Genomic DNA, 27593 nt, shown 5'->3' on the forward strand with positions numbered 1-27593 from the left:
AATGTCAACAGAGAGGAAGCCCGATTCGAAGAGGAGTGAGCCAGGCAAAGGGCAGGGGCGAAGAGTGTCCGTAACGGGATAAAACCACCTGGAAAAGGAGAGCAGAGGCAGAGTGGGGTGCAGAGTATAGAGGAGGATGCCAAAGAAAGGTTGACTACTTCACGTGCTCAGCCTAGGAACTTTCAGAAGCGAACTCAGTAACGATGTCATCACACAAACTTCCCTTCTGTAAAATTCTTGCAAAACTATCTAAACAGGTCTGTTTTTCCAAAACAATAGTGACTTCAAGAAGTGTTAACCAGGGAGCACTACAGAATTACAATAATATTTTTTGAAGAAAATTGGCCAGGAAACGATGAGTAACAAAGTGGGGGAAGTAATTGTGAATCGTTCATACAGCTGGAGTTGTGTGATTTGTCATAATTGGGTAGCTTTGTTCTCCTTTTGGGGAATAGGAGCTAAGGGTCCTCGCCCTTCTGACTCCCTATAGACTCTCCACAGCACAATTTCTGAACTTCTTCCTTCGGTAATTGTTACTTATACACTAGTCAGGGGCTTCTGAGAGCCTCGCAGGTCGCAGCCACAACACGAGGCGCTGAGTGCAGGCCCGGGTCTTCTCTGATTGCTCCCAACAGGTAGCCAAGGCTCCTGCACCCAGGCAGGCAGGCCACTGTGCGCTCAGGGCTCCAGTGTGCGCAAGCCTTCCGCTATCTTCCCAGTCTGAACTGCAGACGACTGTAGGAAAGGCAGCAGGCGCGCTTAAGAGCCTCACCTGAACTGTGCTTGCCAGCCGACTGTGGCAACGCCCCCATGGGGAATGCCCAATTGTGCAACGAACCCTGACTCCTTCCCCGCTCGCCACCCTCCCCCTCCCGCCCCTCCCCCGGGCCAAGTCGCTGAATCAAAGGCGCCCTCCCCAGCCCGGGCATTCTCCGGCAAAGCTTCTTTCTCCCCCATCCCGGTCCCGTGGGCCCAGCCTTCGGACGCCTCCGGGCTCTCCGAGGAGCCACACAGAGGTGCTGCGAGGCGCTTCGGGGAGAGAGGAAAGCGGCCTGAGAGGGGCTGTGCTTGCCCCGGCGGAGCAGCCCACAGGCTCGGGGAGGAGCCGGGGGCAGCTGTCTCTGCTCCCGCGGTAGGCGCCCGGCTGCTCGGGCTGCGGAGGCGCTTTCGCTTCGGCGGACTGCTCCGCAGCCATGGCCAGATTCTGGGTTCTCCTGTCTCTGGTGAGTCTCTCCCGCCCCGGCGGCGGGGAACCCCGCGCGTGGGCCGGGCGCGCGGGGGGTGCAGCGACCCTGGCCGGCGGGCTCCCCGGGGCTGCCAGGACCTCCCCTCCGACAGGTCCCAGGAAGCCGGGAGCTCCTGTTTCTGGGGACGGGACGCCGAGTACCGGCCGGGGGCAGACGGAGCGGGCACGGCCTGCGGGCTGCGGTGGCTGGAGGCAGAGCCCGGCCGGAGAGGGCAGGGCATCTTCAGGACAAGTCCTTACACGTCAGGCCGAGAAAGGTCGGCTTCTTTGAGGGCGGGGGTGTGCGCGCCCCGGCGGTGAGAACCGGCGCTCTCGGAAACTGACACACACGTTGCACAACAGTTTTCAAGTTGAGAGAATTAAACAGCCCCGAGGCTGTGGCTAAACCTGAGGCTTCAGATCGCACCGTTTCTTTCTTGAAAAAGTTATCTTGGGGCTGAATGCGACTCTAGAGGCTTATTTATCTCATCGCCACACTGAAAAAGAAACTGTTTCCCTTCCGGGAATCCCTCTCCTTAAGACTGTAAAAGTCACTGTCTCAAGTATGGCGTTTGGTTTTGTTTTTCGTCGTTTCCTTACTTTTCTGTAGTCTTTCTTAGCTTGCACGCCTACCGTAGTTTTTGAACTACGGAGTGGGAGGGAAGCGCGGCCTCCCGGCTCAGGCGGTGGTACCTGCTCCCGCTGCGCGCACCGGCGCCTGTACTTGGCGAAGAAGTCACCCCTTTTGGAGAGTCCCTACTCAGAAATGCCAGTTTGATAATGACTAATCGAAAAGACGTGGCCTCTTGAGGTTCATTTGAGTTCCGAAGCCTCTAAAAGTCAATGGATGCTCTTTTTATTGGGCCCCACCGAAGCTGTAGGCACTGTGAAAGGTGTGTTTATGGGATAGCAGTCAGTTCTCACAGCAGCTGTGCAGAGGACGATGTCCTCATCTCCCTTCCACAGATGGCGAAATGGGGTTCAGAAAGCTTAAGTAATTCACCAGCTGGGGTTTATTTAGATGTATTTCCAAAGCCCAGGCGGTTTGTTGATTCCTGATTTTCAGATCATGCCAAGAATTAAATGGAAAAAGGCAGTGACATCTAGAATCATCTTATGACTAGGAAAAATTTCTCCCTGGTCCTTTCAGAAATAGCGAGCAATATCTGGGCTCCTTTAGAAACTTCCTTAGAAAAAAAATAAGTTTCAAATTTAAGAAACTTCTTATACAACCTCAGACCACACTCTTCCTTATCGTTAGCCTCTGCAGGGCAGTGTTGATTGCTTTAAAAATCTCTTAGTTCTTGGAACAGCCATACTAGTAAGGGAAGCAAAATTACCAAGGCCCAGAACTACTCTTATCTGACCTTTAGACTATAGCATTTTTACCAGAGGTGCATGTTCAAAGCACCAAATTTAGCTTCTCTGAAAGAATGCACATACATGTATGTGTACACATTTATATATACTTATTATAATATCTATAATATTATAATGAACATAATTTATTACATTTGTATATAACATATGGCCTAGGAAATGAAGGTTTATTAAATACAATTTATAAATTCAGATGAGTAAAAATCTGATATAACCTCCTCACTGAGATACATTTTGTAGTATATGCTCCATGTCTCCCTCTAATATGACTCTTGTAAATTTAGTTACCAGAATCCTGCCTTGCATTCACTGCATACCCAACATCATGCCTTGATTATTCAAGAAGTTTCCACACTGTCAGGTCACCTTGTGCGTCTCCAGAAAATGCTTGGTTTTATGCGTTTGCACTTGGTAGGGCTTACTTAGTAGCAGTGATAATAAATGAAATGGAGGTGGGAGTGCTAATTTCAGGGAACAGAAGCAAATTTTGTTCAATTATGTCAATGGGCTGGAAGTAGGTGGGAGGGAACTGCCTTAAATTCTCTTTTCTGCTTTGTTCCTCTAGTCCTCTTAACTCCATTGCTGACTAGAGTCAGCAAATATCCCCATACCTTTATCTCTTTGTTTCACTTCTCTTCTTTCTATCCTCTTGGAGTTACTTTTCTCTCCCCTAGTTTCTAGGTGTTGTGTGTGCAGCACCTACAACAAAAAAGTTTGAAATCCTATGTCAATTCACAGATGTCTAAATGGAGACAGAAAAATGACTTAATTTAGAAATTTGAGAAATAGTTGTGGACTTTGCTTGTGTACTTTCTTTTTCTTTTAAATACTGGCTCTGGTAGGTTTGGTTTTGTCTTGTACTTTCTAAGTCTATGGTCAGGCAATTACTAGATAGCCAGTTTCTTCTCCTATATTTCTTAGAGCAATTTTCTTAACATTATGGTTTATGGAAAGGGGAGGGCATTTGAAAAAGAAGCCAGCGTATTTATAAGTAATCATACAGAAGAGTTTCAGCGAGAAAATAAGGAACAGTTGTTTTAATTTATAATTTAATCATTTTCTTAAACCAACCTAAGAAACATGAAATGGGTTGTGCTGTGTTTCTATTTTTTTTTTAATGGGTTTTAATTATATCACAAAGGACTTGAAAACTTTTATGAGTAAAATAAAATTATGAAACAATTTAAAACATTAACAGCTAGGATGAAAAGATAAAAAATTTACAAATGGTGGCAAGATTGGGAGGCAAAAATTGAATCGATATGTGGAGACCACCAAGGCCCCCACTACTAGCTACAATTAGATGAAGGAAGTGTTCTATTCTCCATCCCTGAAAAAAAATTACTGCCCTTCATGGCAAATTAATGTTTAACTTAGAAAAAGCATTTTTATTTCTTGCACTGACTTTAGAGGGAGGGCAAGGTGAAATAGAGGCAAAGAGGACCCAGGATTTGGATGTTGTCTCTGAGTAAGCCTTTTTGGGGCAGAGACAATTAATTTACTTCTAAATAGTTCTTATAGGGGAAATGTCAGTATTTCAGAGGAATCTCTCTGAAGGCTGCTGGAATGCTTGAGGGAAGGCAGATCACTACAGCATACTGCCAATTGGAGAGAATAACCATGAGATGTTCAAACCCTGAATAAGGAAATCCCCCACCTAAAAACCCCCAGTTAGTTAAGGGCCTGTTCATAAATTATCTTGGGTCCCAAAAGTCCCTTAATAAGCACATGTTTTATAATCAACACTAAGGACTATTTACTTATGCTGAAAATAATAAAAAATAAATAAAAATAATTTAAAACTTGATCCATAAGATAAAAACAAGTTGAAACCAAAATGAGAACACTGAATCCATCTCATCTTTTAAAATAGGTAAATATAGAGAAATTGGGCATACAATATGAAACAAAAAGTACTTCTTGAAAAGATAAAGTCATTTTCTCACCACCAGTAAGAAACATATATCTTACTACCAGAAAATTACTTGCAGAACCGCATAAGTTATATATTATTTTGCTATGTGTGTGTATCTATTCACAAAAGGGGAAAAGCAGCATGTAACCACCTAGTAAGTCCTTTCATTTTCTGGAAGACCCTTACTTTAAAAAGAAAAAAAAAAAGGTCTTTAGCTTTTCATAGAGTTGAACTCCTAACACAAATTAAGTATCTATAAATAAGTTTAAACAGGAACAGATAATGCAATCTACTTGCCTACCCTTATTTTCTTTTAAGTGAGAGAATCAGTAATAAAGACCAAATTAGAAGAAAATGATCATTGTAACATTAGTAACTCCTCCTTCATTCGCCCCAAGGAAATTAACTTTTCTTCCTGTTTGATCACAGCTCCCCTTCCTGTTTTGGAGTGAACTTTGGTGCATCAAGCCACTCCCACCTGTGGACATTCAGGAACAGCAGTCATAGCTATATTGGACAACTGGCCCAAGTTCCACTAAGTGGGGAAGAGAGTGAATTTGGTATGGAATTATTTATATTGAGCAAGGCCAGATTTATAAATTAGCAAATTTGACTACAAACTCAAAAGGCAGATTTACCCAGCCCCACAAGACAAGGAAGCCTACTGTAGACTCTTTAAGCTGTGAAGTGGGATGAACTTGTAAAATTTGAGTGAACTTGGCATTGGAGTCATTCATGACAGGCCGCCCCTTGGTCCAGTCATATGGGATTCTAGATTTATTCATCTTGTGTTCTGGGAGGCCATCATAATGTAAAATGTGAGAAACACCAATACTTTTGATTTCTGAAGGCAGAATTCTTAGAAGAGAGAGAGAAAGACTGTGAGTTCAGAGCATATGGGTTAAGGCCCCGTCCCTTGCCGAGGATTGAGCTTTGATTCTCAGCCATCCTCACAAGAGGATCCTTGGTCTTAGACTTTTTCATATAAGGATCTGTATAAACTTAGGCCTGATTTTAAAAACTGGTCCCAGACTGTTTTTAGCCCACAAGGTGTTAAAATACATAGTATGTATTTATGTATGTATGTGTATTTGTATGTATGTATGTACATATTTGTAATATTTGTTGCACCATTTAAATGTCAGGGGATTTTGGTTTCTCTTGAGAAAATGGAAGATTTGGGCCCACATACCACATGGCTTCCAATCTCTGGATCCAATCAATGGCTGTGCTTTTGGTCCAAGCCAACTTCCCTCTTTTGACCAGCCCTTCCTACCCATTATTATCTCTTACACCTGGCTACCTTAACTCGTACTTTATCTCTGAGGGCCCTCTGGGCATTTAAGGATTCTAGGGCTCCAGTTTAGGATTTTGCAGCCCTCCCATCATCCATGTCCTCCACCGAAAATTACTTCTTTTCAGGCTTATTCTTGAAAGGGTCATTACTTCTCCACAAAAATCCAAATTCTGATTTGCAAGTGCAGACCACAGAGGCTGTTGTCTACAAAAATCTTATTTTCTCACACAAAAATGTAGTGGCCTAATACTGCTTCCTTTAGTCCAGTTCTCCAACTGTGGTGCTCATCAAAATTACTGAAGAACTGGTTAAAGATGATCATAAAGAGGATTATTCTTAGGGATCTTCGTTCTTTAGGTCTCTGGTGGGACCTGAGCATTTTTTTTTTAATGCATTGCTACATGATTCTGATGTCTGCCAGGGTTTGGAGAACTATTTTTCTAACTTTAGCATTAAATTCAAAATCTAATCCCAGAAGGAATTTTCTAGGTTTCCTCATTTTATTTTATTCATTGCAAGATCAGTCTAACCAGCCATGTACTCCCACTGCCTCTACTTTCTCTCTCCTGGTCACCCCACAAACTGGACTTAATAAAGAAAGGAGACATTATTTGGAAAATAGACAATGTATTTTTATTTACATTTTATTTTATTTTACTTATATTTGTATTTTATATGCATTAAATAATATATTCATTTCACATTTCAAAAACAGGAATGAAATCACTTCTTTCACATAGTTTTATTTTTATTTCAGTTTTTCAATAGTGTGCTTACTACAAAACATCATTACTATTTCCTTTATTTTTTACACAAGTACATCAGACATGTATTAGCTCATTGGGAATGGTGAACTGTTAATGGTCTTTTTAAAATTTCTTTTCTTTCAAATGTTCATAAGTGAGCAAGCAGAATTAGTTGGCTGAGCTTCATCCGTTGGCTGCATTTAAAATGTCCTCGGCAGCAGGGGACAGTGAGATTTCCATCCACCTAGTGGGGCCTGTGAGGCTGGGAAGACTGTGTTCAGGTTCCCATCGGCTCCTGATGACGCCAGCTCTAAGGATGACTTGAAATCTCTCGTCTCTTTAGCTCAGTCATAGTCGGAGATGGGAAATCTCATGCTCAGCTATGAGGGATCCTGGGTGTGTGTGCACCGCTGACATCCCTCAAATCCAGAATCTGAGGAGCTCAAGGGTCTGTGGTTTGGTCCCTGTGTTTGTTTTCTGGGGCTGCCACAAAGTTCCACAGACTGGGGGGCTAAAGCAACAGAAGTTTATTTTGTCAGAGTTCTGGAGGCTACGAGGAGATCAAGGTGTTGGCAAGGTTGTTTCCTTTGGAGGGCTGGGAGGGAGGGGGTGGTTCCAAGCCTCTCTCCTTGGCTCGTAGATGGCTTCTCCCTGGGTCTTCACATCATGCATGCCCAAATTTCCTCTTCTTACAGGGACACCAGGCAAATTGGACTCGGGACCTTCCCAGGCACCTCATGTTAAGTTATGTCTCTTGATGACCCTATCTGATTATGCGACATTCTGGGGCACTGTGAGTCAGGTCTTCCACGTCAGCCTTTGGAGGTGAGGTAGACACAGTTCAGCCCACAGCAGCCCAGAATCTCTTGAGCTCGCTGTGTGCCGTGGACCAGTCACCACGCCAGTTTGGGGCATAGCTTCCTCTGTCAGATAAGGGGCTCGGACTGTGTCATCTCTTAAACTCTTTCCTCTCTAAAATTGTAAATATAATGAGACACCAAGTTTCAGTTTATATGTTTAAACACTTGGGAATTAGCTGGAGGCTTTGCTGGGGTCAGCACTTGTTTTTTAAATTTCTCATTCTCTGTTTCTACCAACCTCCCAAGTGCCCCTCTGCCTTCTGTCATCTTTTAAGTGAATTCTGAGAGAGGATTTTCATGGCGGGGGGCGAAGGGATTCTTTCCCCTATAATCCCATAATCTGCCTATTCTCATCAATCTGAAGTTCAGATCCAGGGGTTAAAATGTCTACTTTCGATTTCAGATGTCTAACTTTCAAATGACTCTATTAACATGTATTCAAAATTTTTTAACTAAATATTTTATTTTTTGTACTTGTACATTAGGACACATAGTATACTTGTGAGTCACAATTTTTAAAATACTGGGTTAAAATATGAAAGAATATTCTTGACATTTTAAAACAAACTTTGTAGAACTCACACATACAAATGAATGTCTTTTCTGGTCCCCCAGAGTAGTCTCTCTGGGTGAATAAACAATCAGTACAGCATTATTAGGTTTTTAAAAATTCAGTTTATAAGCCACACAGGAATGTCAGCCCATACCCTCTCCAGATGTGTACAAAAAGACATTACTCTGAGAAATATATCTATTTAACCACAGTTCAGTAGTAGCCTGATGAGATACTTTCTTGTTTTTCTTATCATTCTGTTGATGGCACAGCAACTCAAGTGTTGCATTCTTCCCCTAAGAATCTACCAGGATGTGGTTAATAGGTATGCTTTTTTGGTAAGTATTCCTTAAGAAAATAAACCAAGATTTAAGCAGAGAGAGAACTTACTGCAAATGCTAGTGATCAGTTTGTGGTGATTTGAATAAACGAGCTTTCAATTTCATAAATCAAGAGCTAAGTTCCTTTAGGGACACATCTCTTTGTCCGATTTTACTCCAAAAATAAAAAAGAGTTTTCTTCACCATCAAAGAACTCTGCTTTTATGAGTGGTGATCTACCTAGTCTGAGTTGACCAAGAGAAATGAAATAGCCCTGATAATACTATTTAAGGAAATCAGTCCTATTAATATTTATGATGTTTGATTTAGTAAAACTGTAGGACTAGTAAAGAAACCTAGAACAGATGGCAGCAAATTTATATGCAAGATTAAATGCTAATAAGTCAAAGACCTAGAACTGTTTCCACTTTCCAAATAGTAGGCCGCTAGTACAGATTCACTACTGTTACTATGGAGATTTTCTAATCTTGAAAAGAAAGGTACACATGACAAATCAATAAAGATCTTTAGTCTTAACACAATCCTGCTACCCCTGAAGTTGTCCCTCTTGATTCTTTTATTATGCAACTAATACATATATATCCATTGTAGGAAAAAGCAGATGACTTAAGCAAAATGAAAATAAAAGTCCCTCAAAGTCTCACCAACTAGAAATAAACACCATTAGCATTTTCATGTGTTAAAAATAATTTCCTGCCAAAACATTTTTTTCTTGAAATGTCCTTTTCTAATCCTTCTTTCTAATTTCTGTCCCTAATTTTCCCATGTTGAATTGTCTGCATCTCCATTATGCCTCCTCGTCAGGAGAGCATTTTTCTGCAGGGCTGAGCATAGTAGTCATCTGGCATAAACTCTCTCCTGTGCTTTGGTTAGAACTACAATGCTCCTCAGCATGATTACTGTAGAGCTTCTCATCAGCTTGAACATTTGTAGTCAGTCTGAAGTCTGTGCTGAGTATTGAAAACTCTAATTGACTGTGTCGAGCATCTGACCACTCATTCTTGCCATTTGCAAGGCTGCCATTTTTCATCACCCCAGACCCTGCTTTTTTTTCTTACTGCTTTTAAAATTTCTTTTTCTGTTTGCTTTGAACTTCAATATGAATAGCAAAAAAAAAAGAAAGAGTTGTTTTTTTGTTGTTGTTGTTTTACTACTTCCCTTTCAAACCCTAGCTCATCTCTCAGCCAATGGCCAGTAATTCTTTGGAATAATCCTAATGGAAATCTTGATTCTTCCAGTAGTTTGTTTAATTCAGTCACTGAGATGTTACTCTGTAGCTGCCATGTTAGATCTCAAGTGGGAAGATCTGGAGAATCCTTACTAAACCACCTCATTCACAAATTAGCTCTGTGAGAAAAGAGTCTTTATTCACTGCTCTGTTCCCAGGCATCTGTCCAGCACGTAGTAGGTACTCAACAAAATACAATTCCCAGGAAAATGTGGAGAGCTTGTCAAACTGGGGTGATGTGCACGGTGGAGTAGAGTGGGGGAGGGTCATCAGTTTCTGGGTCTGGTCGTTCCTGCAGCTTCTATTTAGTACCTGATTGGCTATGAAAAGTGATTCATTGCTAATGCAGATAATGAACATCCATTCGTTCCCTCATTCTTTCATCATTTGATGCAAGGGGAAAACTCTCACAGAACCCTTGCATCTGAGAGTTTCAAATGCAGATATTTAGTATAGGAAGACTTGCAGTTCCTAACTATTTGTTCATTTTAGATCCCCACCCCTTCAAGAGACTACACGTGAGGTGGACATCATGGCTGTCCTCAGAAACTCAGCACCCAAATAAGAATGTAAACTCTGCTTCTTCCCAAGCACAGACCAGGTCAGGGAACTTTTGCCTGCCACTAGAGCTGGAACCCAGCTTGGGGGTCCTCCTACGGTTTACCCAATCTAGACAGCTTGGGAGAATTCTGGTTCTCAGAAAATTAATACTCAGGTGTCTTGCCAACAATTGTCTGAAACAGATTGAGTTGTTTGTGTGTCCAAATAGAGTAAAGGTCATTAGAAAACTAATTTATAAACCTGAAACAGAGCCCAGACTGGGGCCAGAAGTGCTGTCTTCCTTTAGCCACTCCTAATTGGGGATTGTTGGACAAGTCATTTCATGTACTCTGTGCTCACCTTCCTCAACTACAAAATAAGACAGTCATAATTCCTCATGCATAGGTTTATGATAATTACTACAAGATGATATATGTGAATGAATTCTAACAGGCCAGGCAAATGTCATGGGGGAATGGGTAAATGACCCTCTAGGGATTGATGCTCTCACTTAAAATTTTCATGGGTAGTTCAGAAGGAAAGAGAAACAAATTTTCTGACTTGCAGAAAATATTTATATTCTGTAGGTAATGAAAAACTCAAGGAGATCCATTTTTAAAATTTATCTTGAAGCTGAACAGATGCTTTGACATTCCAGTTTCTGAGACTGAAGCATCTATGGTTATGGTTTGGCTATGTGACCCCACCACAGCTTCAATATCGAAATGTTCATTACCTGTGTGGTTCAAGAGACACTGATCTTTATTTATCTTAATAGGTAGCTGCTAATGATGTTTTTGCTGAGAACCTCAAATACTTCCCCCACTTCAGCCAAGCCAAGCTTCTCTGGGTGTGAGCTGCCTGGAAAGCCCTTCCCAAATATCCAACCACATAAGCTCTTACCTGCAATTCATCAAGCCACTGCATAAATGTCCTCTTAGCAGCCTCCCCAGACCACTCTTTCTAAAACAGCACTGCACCCCACCCCAACCTGACTGGACCATGGTGCCCAGATATTTGCTCACACATTATTTTGGATGTTTCAGTGAAGGTGTTTTTTTTTTTCTTGGACGAGATTAACATTTAAATTGATAGATTTTGAGTAAAGCAGATTACCCTCCATAATGTGGGTGGGCCTGATCCAATCAGTTGAAGGCCTTACTGGAACAAAGACTGAGGTCCACCAAAGAAGGAATTCTGCCTCCAGACTGCCTTTGGACTCCTGCAGCTCTTCCCTGACACCCAGCCTGCTGGCCTACCCCATCAGATTTTGGATTTTACAAGCCAGTGTGGTTGTGTGACCAATTCCTTAGAATAAACCTTTCTCTGTGTATACACACACACATACACACCTTATTGATCCTGTTTCTCTGGAGAACCCTGACTAACACATTTCACTTACATATAAGCTCTGAGAGCAGGGTCTTTACCTGTTCACAACTCTGTTCCGAGGCATTTGTCTGACACATACTAGGTACTCAAAAAGTACTTGTTCAATTAAGTATTTAATTAATGGATTAGCTAATATTTTTCCCAGCAGAATATACAATTAAATTTTATCTGATTTTTTATAGCTATTATGATGGAGATTTAAAATTATTTTATTCCTCATTTGCTTTGTATTCGGTTTTCATTTGTCCTAGTTCATCCACATTTTATTTTGTTTTTATTGAAGTATTGGTGATATACAATCTTCTATTGATTTCAAGTATACAACACAGTGGTTCAGCAGTTACACAGACTATTAAATCCTCACCCCCATGAGTGCAGTTACTATCTGTCAACATAGAAAGATGTTACAGAATCATTGGCTATATTCTCCATGCTGTATTACCATCCCCATGACCATCTTATATTCTGATTGAGAATTTTGTGCCCCTTCATCCCCCTCACCTTCCCCACCTCCCACCCCAACCGCTTCCCCATGGTAACCACCAGTTACTTTTCAGTGTCTGTGAGACTACTGCTATTTTGTTCATTTTGCTTTGGTTTGGTTTTTGGTTCCACAAGTAAGTGAAATCAGATGGTATTTATCTTTCTCTGCCTGGTTTATTTCACTTAGCATAATACCCTCTAAGGTGCATCCATTTTTTTGCAGATGGCAGGATTTCTTTTTTTTTATGGCTGAAAAATATTCCATGGTGTATATGTACCACATCTTCTCTATCCATTCATCTACTGATGGATACTTAGGTTACTTCCCATGCACATTTTAAACCTTCAATTTAACCCATTTTCTGGCCTTTTAACCTTTTCTAAAAAATCATTTTTTGAGCATTCACATCATTTAGTTCCTTATGGGTTTCCTGCCTTGTCTTAGTCAAAATGCCCCAGTTTCTACCAGAAAGTTTGGGTTAAATCTTTGTATACTGCAAACTTGAGCTAATGCAAACAAAATTTTTTTTTTAAGTTAAGTGGAGTGTTGCATACATCATATCATGTAACACTCACAACATGCTTTTGAGACCTGTCTTCCTTTGATATACTTGACATAATTCTTTGATGCTAAATTAAATAAGAAATATTTTCAGAAATTCAACTCTGGTGAAGCAAGTGAGATCAAGTGTGAGATGAGGTGGGTACTGGTATCTGTGCTTCATGGCTGGTAATGTTGGTGTCTTACACTCTTTGCAGGATGCACATTTCTCTAATTCTGGATACATTTTGGACAGTGGATCTTGATTCCCAGTCAAAACTTTCACAACTGAAACAAGATAAATTAGAAAGTGCGTTTCTTTTAGACAGCTCTGGACATTGAGTATATGCACCTTTTTTTTGAAACAGCCTCAGTGTAACAAAATCCATTGTTTGGAAAATGTGCTGCTTCCTAGGCACTTGATCATTTAAATTGGGAATTGGGGACCTGCTCATAGTGTTGTCTCATGAATATTGGATCAATGAGCACACCCCACACAAGATGGGGCCCTATAACCAACCATAAGGGACACACACACACACACTATTGGCTTCAACCTTGAGTGCCTCGGACTTGTCAGTTTAGGCTAGCTCAGTCCCTGTAAATCCCCTTGAGTTTAAATCTATGTCCTTTTCTTCAGTTTCTGGTGAGAAACAAGAATTGAAAGGGAAGGAGAGCAAGTAATATTTCACTGTTAACTCCCTCTTCACAGCAAGAGGTTGGCTGACAGCAGAAAAGAATCACGCCTGCTCAGTTTGCTTGTGTAGATGCAAATTTTTTATTATCTGTTGCAGACAGGACTTTCTGAGATCTTCTAGCTACAGAGAGACTTTCACATTGGTTCAAACAGTGTCTGCCTGGATGTTGAATGATTCGTATATTTAACCCCTCACTGTCATAGAATGATGAGGTAGTTATGGAATAAGGATCCTAAAACTTTGAATGATTTTCATTTGAAAGCGCTTCCCATCTTAGCAATTAACCCTTAGGTATGCTTTTGATCATATTATTTCCTAGAGTGCCCAATTCAGTTAGTATATTCATTAGCTATTGGTTCTCTGATTCAGAATAGAGAACAATATTAACAGTATGACAGGATGATCTGTAGAGAAAATAAGAGGGGAAATGCCATCCTGAAAAGAGAAACTGATGCTAATAAAGATCTTTTGTTCAAAGCTGCATGTTATGCCTTAGAAGATCGTAGATTCAAATGTATTTGAAAAAGTAAGAGTCATGCAAATATAAACTGTAAAACATTCCCAGATTATTAACACACTATGAATAACAGGCCCATGTGCAAGACTGCTTTTGGAAACATTTTAGATTATAATCAGTGTGACTTGACCTTGCATTCTCAGAACCTGGCACATAGCAGGTGCTCAAGAAATGTCTGTTGGACTGAAGAGGTAGTAGTTAGATAGTAAAGCCAGCATATTTAGCCATTATACCTCTGATTTGGTTACTAGTTCCAGTTGTCCTTTACATAAGTTATTCATAAATAGAAAGTAAGCTATGGTCTATGGTAAGTGCACTCATTCTTTGGATGTAGGGAAAAGAGCACTATAATAGGAGTTAGACAAATCCTAGCTCTACCTTTTGCAAGCAGAGACCCTGGACAAGTCATATTTTCTTGGTATTTTTTGGTGTCATTTTCCCTCTTAGAAGACTGAATGTTAAAAGTGCATTTTTAAATACATCCATCCCAGGAGGAAAAGTGGGCAGTCACATCTCTACCCCTTCTTTCTTGGAGTTCCCCATGGTATCCTGTGGCCTGAAGAGCATACGGGCTTTAGTGATGAAGGGGAAAGAGCTAAAAGGGAAGAGGCAGGGAGGGATTTGCACATTTAGTTCTCTTGACTCAAAAGATGCCAGTATTATTACTATATCATAAAGTAGAAAAAAATATATATGTACCATGAAAACTATGATAAATGGTGTTGAGAAAAAAATCCTTGAAACTAATAGTTAAAAAATGTGTGATGCTAATAATTCACAATCACAATATAAGTTGGTCACGGGGACAGTAGTACAGCATGAAAATACAGTCTGATTCTGGAACATCTTACTGTATTGATAGATAGTGACAGTACTAGATGGAGTGAGGACTTAATAATATGGGTAACTGTTGAACCACTGTGTTGTATTTTTGAAACCAACGTAAGATTCTATATCAATGATACTTTAATTTTAAAAAATGGCAGGAGAGATGGAGACATGGTAGTGGTAGGAAACTACCCCCTCCCCCCACAAAAAATGTGTCATGCTTGGCAATAGAATTTATGCCTTCCACATGAGATGAGAGGATGTTTAAATTTATGTTTAGAGAAACAACAATTATTCTAGTCTATGACTAAGATAAATTTGACTCAATATCACTTGGACTTGGGGCTTTTATCTCCAGAAGATAAAAAGGAAACAAAATAGATTAAAGATTGGTTCTCTATTAAGGGAAGTTCATTTTTTCTGAATGAAGGTGCAGAAAATCCTTTGGATTTATTGTATGGCTGGATAACCATATAGGATTTCATCTAATCTGTTGATTTTGTATCAGAAAGAAGAAATAGAACATGCTATATGCTAAGTACCAGCCTTGGGAGAAATTACAACTCTTCATCCTCAAAATAACCCTTCAAAATAGAAAGTCCTCTTGTCACTTACAGAGGAGGAGAATGGGGATCAGTGGTTTATTAACTTGCCTAAAATTGCAATGTTGACAGGAGAGCTTAGATTCAAACAGCCATCATTTTGAAATTTCATGTTTTTTTCCTCCTTCACCATGTTGCCCCTCACTGGAACTTTATAATAATAACAACAATAATAATTAATAAGAATAGTGTTTACTGGGCACCCATTTATTATGTGCCAGGGACTGTGCTAAGAGCTGTAAGTGCATTATTCCACTTAATTATCACAACAAACCTGTGAAGAAGAGATCATTTCTACTTTATAGAGAAAGAAACAGAAACTTGGAGAATTGAACTGACTTTACCCAGTCGCAGAGCTGGTTAAGTGGCACCCAGTGTTCACTTCTGAGTCCAGAGCCCTGATACCTCTTCTAGAGCTGTTGGGCGAATCCGAGGGCTGTCATGCATTGATCTGTCCCTTTTTGGAGATGAGTCGGCAGAAGGGCAGAGACCCCTTTTGATTTTGCCTGTGCTCAGCAAATATTGCCATTTGGGTGGCTTACACCTGTTTACCAAATTGCTTAGTTCAGAAGTCAATAACATTTTCTTCACATTTTTCTTTTACAGACACTCGCCTTTACTGCTGAGGCATTGTCTAAAGGGGACGATGCCCAAGTAACTGATGTGGGTAAGAATGTTACTAAAGGGGAGTCCGGTTGCCCAGCAGGCCTGCATCGTGATGGCCAATTCTGCTGTCAGCCATGTCTCCCAGGTATGTTACCCAAAATACTTAGCAGTTAGAATGAAAATCGGAGTAGGGAGTAGCATAGAGTAATCATGAAGAAAATGGTTTTACAGGGTTTGGCTCTCCTGCATTATAGAATTACCAGGAAGAAAAAAAAACATGAAATTATTTTCCCAAGGCCAGATAATTCATCTTTATCACATTTGTTTGATGCAGGTATGAATACACATAAGTTACAAATGACATGTACCATTCAAATGAAGTATTTATCTATTTAGCTCCATTTTCAGTAGCAAAAGCATGGGACTCTAAAAGCACAGGACTTCCACCCGTAAAGAGCTACGTCTCAGCATTTCCTTCAGTCAGAAGGTGTCTAAGAAAACGGTTTGCCCTGGCACTGAAGCCTGCAAAATACATTTGCATTTTGCAGCTGAAAAACTAGATGACCTAGAAAAGCATCGGACAAACCAATTTTTAAAAATCAATATTTTGAAATGCAAACCAATTCCAAATTGCAAATCCTTCAAATACGAGCAAATTAGAAGTTAGGCAAAAACAATTGTGCAAACTTTTTTTTTTAACATGGAATAAAGTTGAATACTACTCCATACATATATGAATCTCTCTCAGCTGCATTGTGAAGTAAGACAAGAAGATGGAGGAAAACAACACATGGGTATATGCAATAGACTAATAGAACCATAAAGGACTGTAGGAGGTTTTATGGTTCGCCTCCTGGGTGTCCAGGACTCAAACTGCTAAACAGGTATGGGTTCCATTTATAAAACAATTCTACCAGTCTCCCTTTGCATCCTGTCCAGGTTTTAATAACCCTTAATGTAAATCTCCCTTATAATCCAGCCCATTATGTGTAAGCCTGTTTATGTTTAGTATTCTCCAAATGGGGATAAAAAATGGCTTCCTGTTTTTCTTTTTATAACTTGCCAAACGTGATCTACCTCTCTTATGAACTAAGATCTTTACTCACATTTTTAAACCTAAAAATGCAAATTAAAAGAAAAACAATATGCTTTGCATATTAAACTATCGGATTTTTGTCTATTTGCTTTTTTTGCTTTGCTTTATTTTCATTTAAGGAGTGCTCTCAGTCCCGGGGAGTTTGCTTGTGAAATAAGAACTCTCACATACAACTATTGGAATGTAAATTATAATAACTTTTTAAGAAGGAAATTTGGATATGTCAGTCAAAAACTTGAAAATGTTTATACCCACTGATACAGTCATAGATTTATAGGAAAATTTCTTAAGAAAGAGTCGAAAATAAAGAAAAATTTTGTATGCATGACATTTCATTATGGTATCCAATGATGTGAGATTAATAAATTTCAGAGTATTTAAAGGCTGGAATATTATGTATCAATCCAAGTCATGTTTTCTGATACAGTTCTGATATAAGCTCAATATATAAATTCCCTTTATGGATTTGCAATAGATTAATAGAACCATAGAGGGACTCCTTTAAGGGATTTCTAGCTGATCTGGTGGCTGGATTAATTGACTCTCTCTGCTCCATCTCTGAAATGTTCTGGATCATGTCCAACACATGCTAAACACACTTCCCAATTCTATTTCCTCTTGTTGAATTTTAGGCTTCTCAATATTCAGATTACTTTCAAATCTGTTTATGCTTATTGGTGTTGAGATATTAACATGTAATTTAATTAAATATTTTATAAATCTGATATATGAATATAGAGAAAAACTTCATTTCTATGAAAACTATTTCAAATGTTTTGGAGAATCTCAGTACAGGTGAGTTGATGAATTAAAAATTGTTGATGAATTAGATGAGGACAAAAATGGAGAAATCAGAAAAATCTTGAAAGACTTTCAGATGATTGCTGTCTTTAAGTTTTCTTTCCATCAAAAAGAAGGGATGGAAAGAGGGAAGGAAGGAGAGACAGAGGGAGGAAGGAAGAGAAAGAAAAATAGTAAATCCTAGGTAATTTTGGATATGACTTAAGTAAGAAGGAATCTGGAATTCTAATAACTTGTATCTATACCACAACACTGGCCAATATTTACACTGTTATACTTTACTACTTAAAATATTTATAGTTTTTTTTAGTGATTCCCTATATGAACTGATATTTTTGATTTACTTGTCAAAAAAGTCAACATCACATCACCTATGAAATAAGAAGGATCCTACAGTACACTGCATATGTTGTACATACATACACACATGCATATTACATATACATACATTCACATGCATTTTTGTATGTATTTATATGCATAGGAATCCACCAAAGTTATATCAATGAGTATTTCAGTGGCTGATATACAAGTGCTTTTTATACTTTCCTAACTTTTCCTAATTTTCTACAATAAGCTAATGTACTATTATACTCAAATATATTTTAAAATATTATTTTTAAGATTTTGTGATTTTCATTATTTGGTAAATTTAGGTTTGTATACATTGAAGGAAAGAAAGAACTTCTGATTTATAGTATCCCCATCATGCCATAGGCATTGTGCTAGGTACAAGCTGTAGGGTAATTTATTAAAGAGGCTAGTTCATTTAGAAACAAGCAAATAAAACTGTACTTGGGCTAAGTTTTCTTAAACCTGTTGCTGCAATGTTACAAAATCCTGATGTATTGTATGTAGATTTGGTTCTGGTTTCTGTGATTTGTTTACTTTTTTTTCTATTGACTGACTGTTGTCTTTGTTTACTAAAAATATTGTATTTAAATTACATGATTTGTTTATATAGTAAGTATTTTAATCAAAAAGAATTCTATGAGATTAAGACAGCCATATACCTAGAAAAGCCAGCATTGTTATTTTTGCTGTACGCACGAGTGGGGCAGATTACACTCTGCCTATTTTCAGTTTGTTATTAATAATTAGGGTCACTAGTCACACTTTCCTCTTAACATTACCTTTGTATTTTCTTTTTTCTTCTTCCTTCTCTGTCCCCAGTCAAGCTTTTTCCATAGCACTTTACCACTTGACATCATATATTTATTTGCATGTTGCCTTGGAAGAAAGACTAAGGCTTTATTTTCTATCCTGCAGTATCTGCATCTCCTACAAAGTGCCTGGCACACAATTGGTATCTAATAAATGCTTGTAAATAAATTAATTTTCATGGAGAAGGCATTGTTGTATGATGCTTACTAGTAGCAATACAATGACTCACTTTATTTTTAAAGTAAATCAAAGCAAATGTGATTATTACTTAAAATTATGTGTATTAAGATAACAAACCTGATAATAAACTTTGTTGTAAATTTGTTCATACCTGCCCATCAAAACATACTCTGTCCCTTAATGGCAAAGGAATAGAAAGAAACAGGACAGAAAAGGGAACTAGGACAGCATCTGCTCATGTGCTCGATGGGATGCTGCCTGATCTTCAAATTTAAAAAAGACAAAAGAAAAAGGAATAGGCGCACTTACAAGGAAAGTCCTGTGCCTTTCTGATGACAATGCGAGAGAAGCATAATTCTTTCTTTCGTATACATGAAGAAATGCAGGCTTAGAGAGATTAAGCCCTTTGTTAATGATCTTTTGGCTACTAAAAATGTGACCAAGGTCTTTAGAACTTCCAATGTTCTCTTCCTTACAGTATAGTATCTCTTGTCAGGATTTATGGATTTTGGAAAGGAAAATGAGAAGCCCGAGCAATGTGAATTCCTTAGGTAATCTCAGTGGCAACTGGTAGCCATCTCCACCGTGCCTATATACCTACCAACCTCTCCCCTCTCCTGTAAAAAGTTGGTAAAGGCATTTCTTCCAGTGCTCTTGGTCATTCTCACCTCTTTTGTTATATGCTCCTATTCTTAATCATCCTATCTCTGGAGGTTCATTTCTTCAGGCACTCTTAGGTTTTGCCTTGGGGGACATTCTGTCTGTTGACAATTTTTACAATAACTCGCCCCCACCCAGTGTATCTATATAGCATTAGCCCAACCTGCGTGTTTTAGCCATGTTTGATTGTCATCCCTGCATACTTCCTGTGCTATTGCATGACCATCTTGCATTCAAACACTTGCTCCATTTGTTTTTTGGGCAGGCACATGGAAAGCTTCTGGCTGCGTTGTTGATGGGGGTAAGCCAGACTGTATGCCTTGCCCAGAAGGGGAGGAATACACAGACAAGGCACATTATTCTTCTAAATGCAGAAGGTGTAGAATTTGTGATGGAGAACATGGTAAGTGTCCTAAAAAGCAATTAAAAGAGACCAACTGTGGTACTCCATGTAGAACCATTTGTAACACAGTTTGAAATTGGTACCTACCTGTGGGCTGCTGGTTCATAAGCCACACTTTGAGTAGCCAGGCTTTAGACTAGATGAGCAAGGGAGCCATTTCAACAAAGGTGGGGTTGTCTTCGTTGCTGGATTGTCTGTCCCCTGAAGACTCTGCTAAATGATTTCAACTACTTCAACCTGGGATTGCCTGTTTGTCATTTAAATACTCTGCAGTTGCTAAAGGTGTGAAAAGGTGTGACTGCGGGTACGAAGGTGGGGGGGTCTCAAATCCATCATTTTTATAGCCCATTTATAACTAGCTGCTATGATTAATAGTCTGCAAATTGATTTTCTAGGCTTAGAAGTGGAAAAAAACTGTACCCGGACCCAGAATACCAAGTGCAGATGTAAATCAAACTTTTTCTGTAACATTTCTCTATGTGAACACTGTAACCCTTGCATCAAGTAAGTTTTAGTCTTTCTCTGCTTCAAACACTGGCTGAGTTACATATTTGGATTCTAGTTTTGCTTTGCCTCTAAACAACTAGGTAACCATTTGTACCTTCAAACATCCACTTTCCAAACACTTCTGGAACATCTCCCATATGCTGGATATGGGGCTGGCTGCTTAAGCTAACAATACGAGCAAGACACGTTTCTGGCACCAGAGGTCTCAGACTAAAGGCAGAGAGAGTCATTTCAGGGGTTATTCAATGCCACGTGCCAAACATCAGAAGGGACTAGTGCTCAGGGCATACTGAGGTACATGGGAGAACCTTTCAACTTTGCCTGGACACATGGGCTGAAGATAGGACAGCAGGCTCAAGTCTTAAAGGAGGGAAAGGAAGAGCATTACCAAAGGTACACAGGTGGAAAGGACATTCTAGGCAGGGGAACAGCAACTGCAAAGAAGCAAAAGGAAGCTCTGGAGAACAGAGTACCTGGCAGGGGGTTAGGAAAGACTGAGAAGGAGCCAGGGCCAGATCTTGAAGGGCCTGTCTTCCAATGCTAAAGAGCGTGGTTTTGACCCACAGGTAGAAAACCTAATTGTGCCTATCACTGTTCTTCTGATCAATTGGTTGATTTTGAGCAGTTCACTTAACCTCTTTGAACATTAGTTTCCTTACTCATAGGATGCAAATATCCACTTGTCCTATCAGCCTCATTTCTCTGAAGATCAGATTAGATAATATGTGCTTTAAAAATAGCTTTTGCTTGGTAAGATATCATTTTGCATAAATTTAAGTATTTAGGATTATATTCATGTGCCTCTCTCTCCTTAAATTTGTAATTCCACTTGGGAAACTTTAGGATTTCACTTAGTACACTTGAAAAGGAGGGACATGATGGCTTGTGTCTCTCATTTACTAGAATATTTAAGTTTAAGTTATGTGCAGTTAACCTATCCTCTCCCTTATAGCCCAAAGTGTCTGAGAGTGCCCTCATGATGACTGGATAAGAAGGGATTGCGGGGAGGAAACTAATTTAGTAAAACAATTCTAAATAGTTCCTAATCTTGATTTAATTTTCTCTTCGCTGTAACCCTTTGAGGCAGGTAATATTATCTCCTTGTTATCAATGAGAAAACAGGTTCATAGTGGTTAAGTGACTTGCCCAAGCTCGCCTAGTGAGGTAGTGGGCAGAGCCAGGCTATCATTCAGACAGTCTGACCATTGGTGTTTGGCTGCTTGGAGAAAATCCCAAAGGAGCTTCTGAGTGTCCTGACTGCCACCTGAAGCTCAGAGGGGAAGCCCCCATGGGCCAGCTGGGGGGGATCCCTGAGCAGCATCAAGGGCAGTGGCTGCTGCCTGCCCACTTTGTTATTCCACGGGGCTGTTTTGATTTTAAGAGGCAGTTTTTCACCAATTTTGTTAATTTTTATGTCTGTTTCATCTTTGTTCCTATATGTCAGTATTTATTACATTCCTCTTACTCTTGATATTTTAAAACATAGTCATTCTTTAGGGTATTTTTCATCCAAACATCCAAATTATGTTAAGAATCTGTAACAGCTATAGAAATATTTCTAATCTAGAAATACTTAAGTTAATCTAATCTAGAAATGTTTAGATTAGATCAATGTAATCTAGAAATAGGGTATCATTGAAAATGATCAAAGAATCAGTCCACCAGGCTTTCTGAAGTTTTTCTGTATTTTTTTCTAGGTGTGAACATGGAGTCATTGAGAACTGCACCCCAACCAGCAACACCAGATGTAAAGAAGGTTATCATTTCTTTAGATGATTATATTCTCCTTTCTCCCATCCCCCTTTGCCTTTTGAATCTTTGAGAGTCCTTTGTTTAACCTGAAAGATTGCTTATTTTCATATGTAATGTGAAGTGTTCCAGTCTGCAGACTCCAGATCGCACCTGTGGTGGTTGCTCCTCCTGATCCTGATTCCAACAGCTATAGTAATATTTGGGGGTAAGCTCTTATTCTGTCCATTCTGTGGATTGTAGTAACTTGGAAAGTAGTTGGTCACAAGAATCTCTGCACACACCCCACCCCTCCCCACCCCCACCCCCGTCTCCACCCTGTAAGGGAGCTCCTACCAGGTAGATAGCTATGGTATATTGTTAATTTCTAGCTACGAAATGCTCCCCCAGGAGTGATGAGAACAGGTGATTTGATCCCTCACCTACTGGCTTTGCATAACTATTCTAGGGCACTGTGAGGGGTGCCCTCCTCCTCCCTGTGAGCAAGGTTGTTTTCATCCTGGCAGTGGCCAGTGGGCCAGGAACAGAAGCCATCCTGCACTGCTTACTGCACCAAGGCAGTGGCATTGCAGGGACACTTGATAAATTCGTCCCTCTCTGCCTCCTCTCCCTTGTTCAAGCTCCATGTTTTTTATTATGTCTCCACCTTAACTTAAAATACTGTGGCAATACATTTTATGCAAGGGCTAGTTCAGTCCATCAAGTAAGTCAGTAAAGTCAGCAGGTAAGTCAACATTGGATATAATCGTAATTACTCCAGAAAAATCCCTTTCAATTATTCATCAAACACAGGGTAGTGCCACCTTTTAATAACTCTGAAGCATCCAATTTTCCCTTTTCTGTTGGAACAAGTCCCTGTTTCTCCAGTTCAGGTGAAGATAGAGAGGTTGCCTTGCTTGGAGAAGTCGTTTAGCTAAAAGTACCCCTTCAGTATTTAAACACTGTATTGTGCTTGGAGACTTAGAGATTCCTTTTTTCCATCTCATAGTGAGGCCAAGGCATACACTTATGGACTGTGTGTACTTGAGTGATGTGTGAGCGTGTGTACTTAACCTTCTGGGCAGTAAGTGCCACTCCCCAGCAAGGTCCTGTTGACCTTCTACGCCCCATGGTTTCTGTGCTCTGCTGTGGCCACACCACCTAACTCCAAGCTGGTGACAAGGAACAAGAAATGAAAAGCCAGCCCCAGGCTAAGCCAGTGTGTGAAAATTGGACGACTGAAGTGAGATGTGGCGTTTCTCCAGAGCACTTGACCTGTGGGATGGGATTTCAAAAATCAGGACAGTGCTGACTCTTGTGGCTGGTTACTTTAAGTTCCGATGCATTTCTCCTTCCTTCTCACACTTAGTGCCAGAATATGTGCTCACGTGCTTCATACAAGACTGAGACCTGGCTCACAGAAATTTTTTTGATTTTTCAGTGAAGAAAAGGTGTCACAAGAATAAACAGGATGGTGGCTGTGAATCCGGGACCTTGATTACTGTAGGTGTTGAAACATGCATCGGCTTTCTTTGAAAAATAGAGAAAGTGGTCATTTAGCTTTTTATTTGTTGCTTCTTTTAAACCAACATTTATTGTGTTTATGTGGGGGGGGCAGGTTAGAGGGGTATAAAAAATCAGTTAAATATAGTGACCAGTTTATGAAAGCATTTACACAAATAACACAAGAACTAACAAAGGGTGTAAGGAGGAGTGTGCTCAGTGTGAGTTGAAAATAGGATGTGGCCGAGCTTCCGTGTTCCCTGTTGGTGTTATCCCTGCAGAGAAATAGCATCGAGCACGGTATCCAATCCAGGCACAGGGAGAATAACTCTTAGAGCCCATTATGAAGGCACTGCTCAACTCTTTACAGCCACTTGTAACCTTATCTCTCAATGAATCTTTTCCCAACAGGGGCTCAAAGCATTCCAAATAGCAAAAGATACAGTGGGGAGAAAAAGCAGTTCACTTGGTGAATTATCATTTCCTCATTTGGGGCCAGGGCTCAGTGGGAGTTAGGGTTCTCTAGTGTTCTTTAATTATTTTGGTACAAACTAATTTCACTTAAACTACTTTTTGAGTCAAAATAAGGATAGTTCAATAAAAAAATTATAATGATTTTAGAATTTAGAATGTTTACTACATTAATTTTCATAGCCTACATGAAAAATAATCTCAGCACATTCCTCGAATTCCTTAGTCTCCTTGCCTGTGTAAAAAAAAGCCAATCTTTATTTCTGGTAAAATGGGAAACTCTGACTGAAAATTTGAATGGTGAAAAAATCCTTCTTAATTAATCACTGTTATACCTCGAGCAACTGATTGTACTTCCCTTAGTATTAAGGAAGAATTACAAGATTACATTTAAAATATTCTAAATACACTTTTATTTATCTCATTCCCTCCCTCCATTTCTTTTCTCTCCCCAGGAAAAGGTGCCAATGAATCTTACAGGTAAGGTTTTATCATTTTATTTCATAGAGATGGCTTCCTTAGGAGTAACAGGACAATTTTAAAGTAAAATAATGTTACTAATTTCAGGGACATGTTTTGGGGTCTTGCTATTCCTTGAGTTTACAGTTCTTCCAAGGGTTTATCAGGCAGTTTGTTCAACTTTATAACTAATGTTACTAGTTAAAAATAAATAATACAGCAATAATGCAAGGTAGCAATAAGACACTATATTCTGAAGCTTAAGAAAAATTTCATTTATAAGCAGGTAGGTGTAATCTAGAACTCCTATCTAAACTGACTCCAAGGCTAATCTGAACTGTAGACTCTGTTATTGGTATGTCCTAATTCTATACCAGCATTTGTGATTGTTTTTAGTTTTGTTATTTCACCTGTAATTTAGAGGTAATATGATCATAAACTTTTTGCCTGCCTTTTAGGCTATGGTCACTGATCATTGGATCTATAAGGGATGTTAGAGGTGGTTTTTTCCAACCCTCTTATGTTACAGATGAGAAAAGGAGACACAGAGATGTTATGTGTCTTGCCCAGGTCATTAGCAAATTACTGGGGACACAAAAGGAGTCAGGATTAGAAGTCAAGGTTGTTTCTGTCCTTGATTTCTCCCAATCAGCTCTGTGGATCCCTAGAACTGACCTGTATTCTTAAGTACTATAAGAAGAGAAATAAACTTAATTTTCAGTAACGGGCATTTTGTTTAGAGAAACAAATTTTCAGAGACAATTTTCTGCTTTTCAGACATTGACTTGAATAAGTATATCAGTAGTATTGCTGAACACATGAAAATAACTCAAGTTAAAGAATTCGTTCGGAAGAATGGTGTCAATGAAGCCAAAATAGATGAGATCAAGAATGACAATCCTCACGACACAGCTGAACAGAAAATCCAGTTGCTCCGTAACTGGTATCAACTTCACGGGAAGAAAGATGCATATCGGACTTTGATTAGAAGTCTCAAAAAAGCCAATCTTTGCACTCTTGCAGAGAAGATTGAAGATATAGTTCAAAAGGACATTGCTAGGGAGCATGAAAATGCAAACTTCAAAAGTGAAAATGAGAGGCAAAGCTTGACCTAAAGTGAAAAACACCTAACTCAGTTCTGAGTGCATAGTAATCAATGGAAAGACAAATTCGTGTTTGAGAACTAACACGTCTTTAATAGCTGTTGGCTGTAAATGTTGCTCGCCTTTTTACTGGGTGTGTTTTCCTTTTTCATTTATCAGATCTGTAGAGCAAATGTACTGACAGGTTTTGAGGATCTCCTGATTCTGCCTACCTAGATATATTAAAACCTTGTTTGGAAGACACACATGCTTAAGCACACAAGGATGAATGTATGCAAAAGAGAAAAGTTTGGGAACATGCTGTAGTATCTGACATATGACACTGTGGGCACGAATGTAATTCATGTTTGTGAATACAAGTGTCTACCCACAGGTTGAATCAACAGAAGCCGTGACCTGTTGGAAAGCTACAATCACTGGACTTTGCCTCTAACTTACTTCCCCTTCTCCATGAAGATTCCAGAGATTTTTACCATACGTGTAAACTTTGTTTGCAACTCTGAGAGGAACATTTTTTGGTAAAACTTGCATATTCATCTGAATGCATAATTTAATAAGGTTTTTGTCTTAAAGACCTTTACACAGACTTGGCATTTCATTGTGAAATATTTCAAGTTTGGATTCACATGGAAAATGCAGACTAAATTACACTGCTTGAATATTTTCCATTGTATGCCATCTTACTGGAGCAAAGTAATCCTCCTATTTCATAGGTATCAAAACATTCTAATCAGGAAAGTATTGTCGTCACTCCATTTTCTCCTTGATGTGCATTTTGGTAGCCTGTACAACCCCAAACCTGAAAGTACTGCCTTAGAGATACTTTATGAACCATTAAAAGCCAAGCTGCCCTTAGAAACTTCTAGAATACTTTGGAGAGACTACTTTTACAGAAGGTCGCTTTGAAGTGTATTAGGAACCCTTGTTCTACTACCACAGCTGATAAGATGGATTCTTATTTTGCCCTGTCCCCACCCAGAATGTTCACTAACTCCCCACGTGTTCCCTCTTGATGCAAATGCAGGATATATGCAGCAAAGGTGAAATCATACTCAGGTGTTAGGAATTGCCATTGCCGTTTCCTGTAGCTTCTTAAACAAACAAGCCCTTCTCATTGCTACTTTCTTAGTTTTATGTTTACATACTTCTGAAAGTTCGTACCAAATGTGAATTGTAATAAATACTATTTATATTTATATAGATGTAAACTGAAGAGGTTATAAACTGAAACAGATAGTTAGAACCACCTAAAGAACTCCCATTGATGGAAGATTTTCCCCCTTATGTTTGGAAATATAAAACATCTGTAAAGTATTTAGTTAAAATCACAGTTTGGTATTTCTGGTTATCTCTTTTTTGGTGGGGGCTTGTTTTTTGTTTTTGTTTTCCTTTTCTTTGCTGCTAAATGGAACGTGTTTATGAGTTTTTAACGCTGTCATTGGTGTCTTGGAAGTTACTTCCTTTTCAAAGCCCTTTTAGTAGTTAAATAATTCTTCTCCTGAAGGCTGTTACTGCCAAGAATACCCAAACAACACATGATTATTTATTATATGAGGATTTATTATGGCAGGATTATATGTCAGGCACTGGAATATGGGTAAAAAAGTAAATATTTAAAAGGGTAGGTTTTATTGGAAAGAAAGCTAAATGGGGATTTTGACATATTCTTTCCTGCACAGTCTCCATTCTGGCTACTTGTTGACCTCTGGACTATCTCTCTTTTTAAAGATTTTAATAACCTTTTATTTAACCCATTATTCCCAAAG

General features: G+C 39.3%; 1 protein-coding gene across 3 annotated transcripts; it reads left to right on the forward strand.

The window, feature by feature from the left end:
• Window positions 1–880: 880 nt before the first annotated feature.
• Window positions 881–27157, forward strand: FAS (Fas cell surface death receptor). Of its 3 annotated transcripts, none has more exons than XM_037003050.2 (9): window positions 881–1223; window positions 15753–15897; window positions 19919–20056; window positions 20452–20560; window positions 22261–22319; window positions 22437–22520; window positions 23733–23794; window positions 24721–24745; window positions 25502–27157. In XM_037003050.2, the coding sequence occupies exons 1-9, from the start codon at window positions 1194–1196 to the stop codon at window positions 25837–25839; spliced, it is 990 nt and encodes a 329-aa protein (XP_036858945.1). In that variant the 5' UTR covers window positions 881–1193; the 3' UTR covers window positions 25840–27157. The 3 variants fall into 3 exon arrangements, with proteins under 3 accessions (XP_036858945.1, XP_036858947.1, XP_036858946.1); XM_037003052.2 differs by having other exon boundaries at window positions 26201–27157; XM_037003051.2 differs by having other exon boundaries at window positions 22261–22310.
• The last annotated feature ends 436 nt before the right edge of the window (window positions 27158–27593 follow it).

Source organism: Manis javanica, chromosome 7 (assembly GCF_040802235.1).
Source record: "Manis javanica isolate MJ-LG chromosome 7, MJ_LKY, whole genome shotgun sequence".
In the NCBI taxonomy this organism is placed as follows: domain Eukaryota; kingdom Metazoa; phylum Chordata; class Mammalia; order Pholidota; family Manidae; genus Manis; species Manis javanica.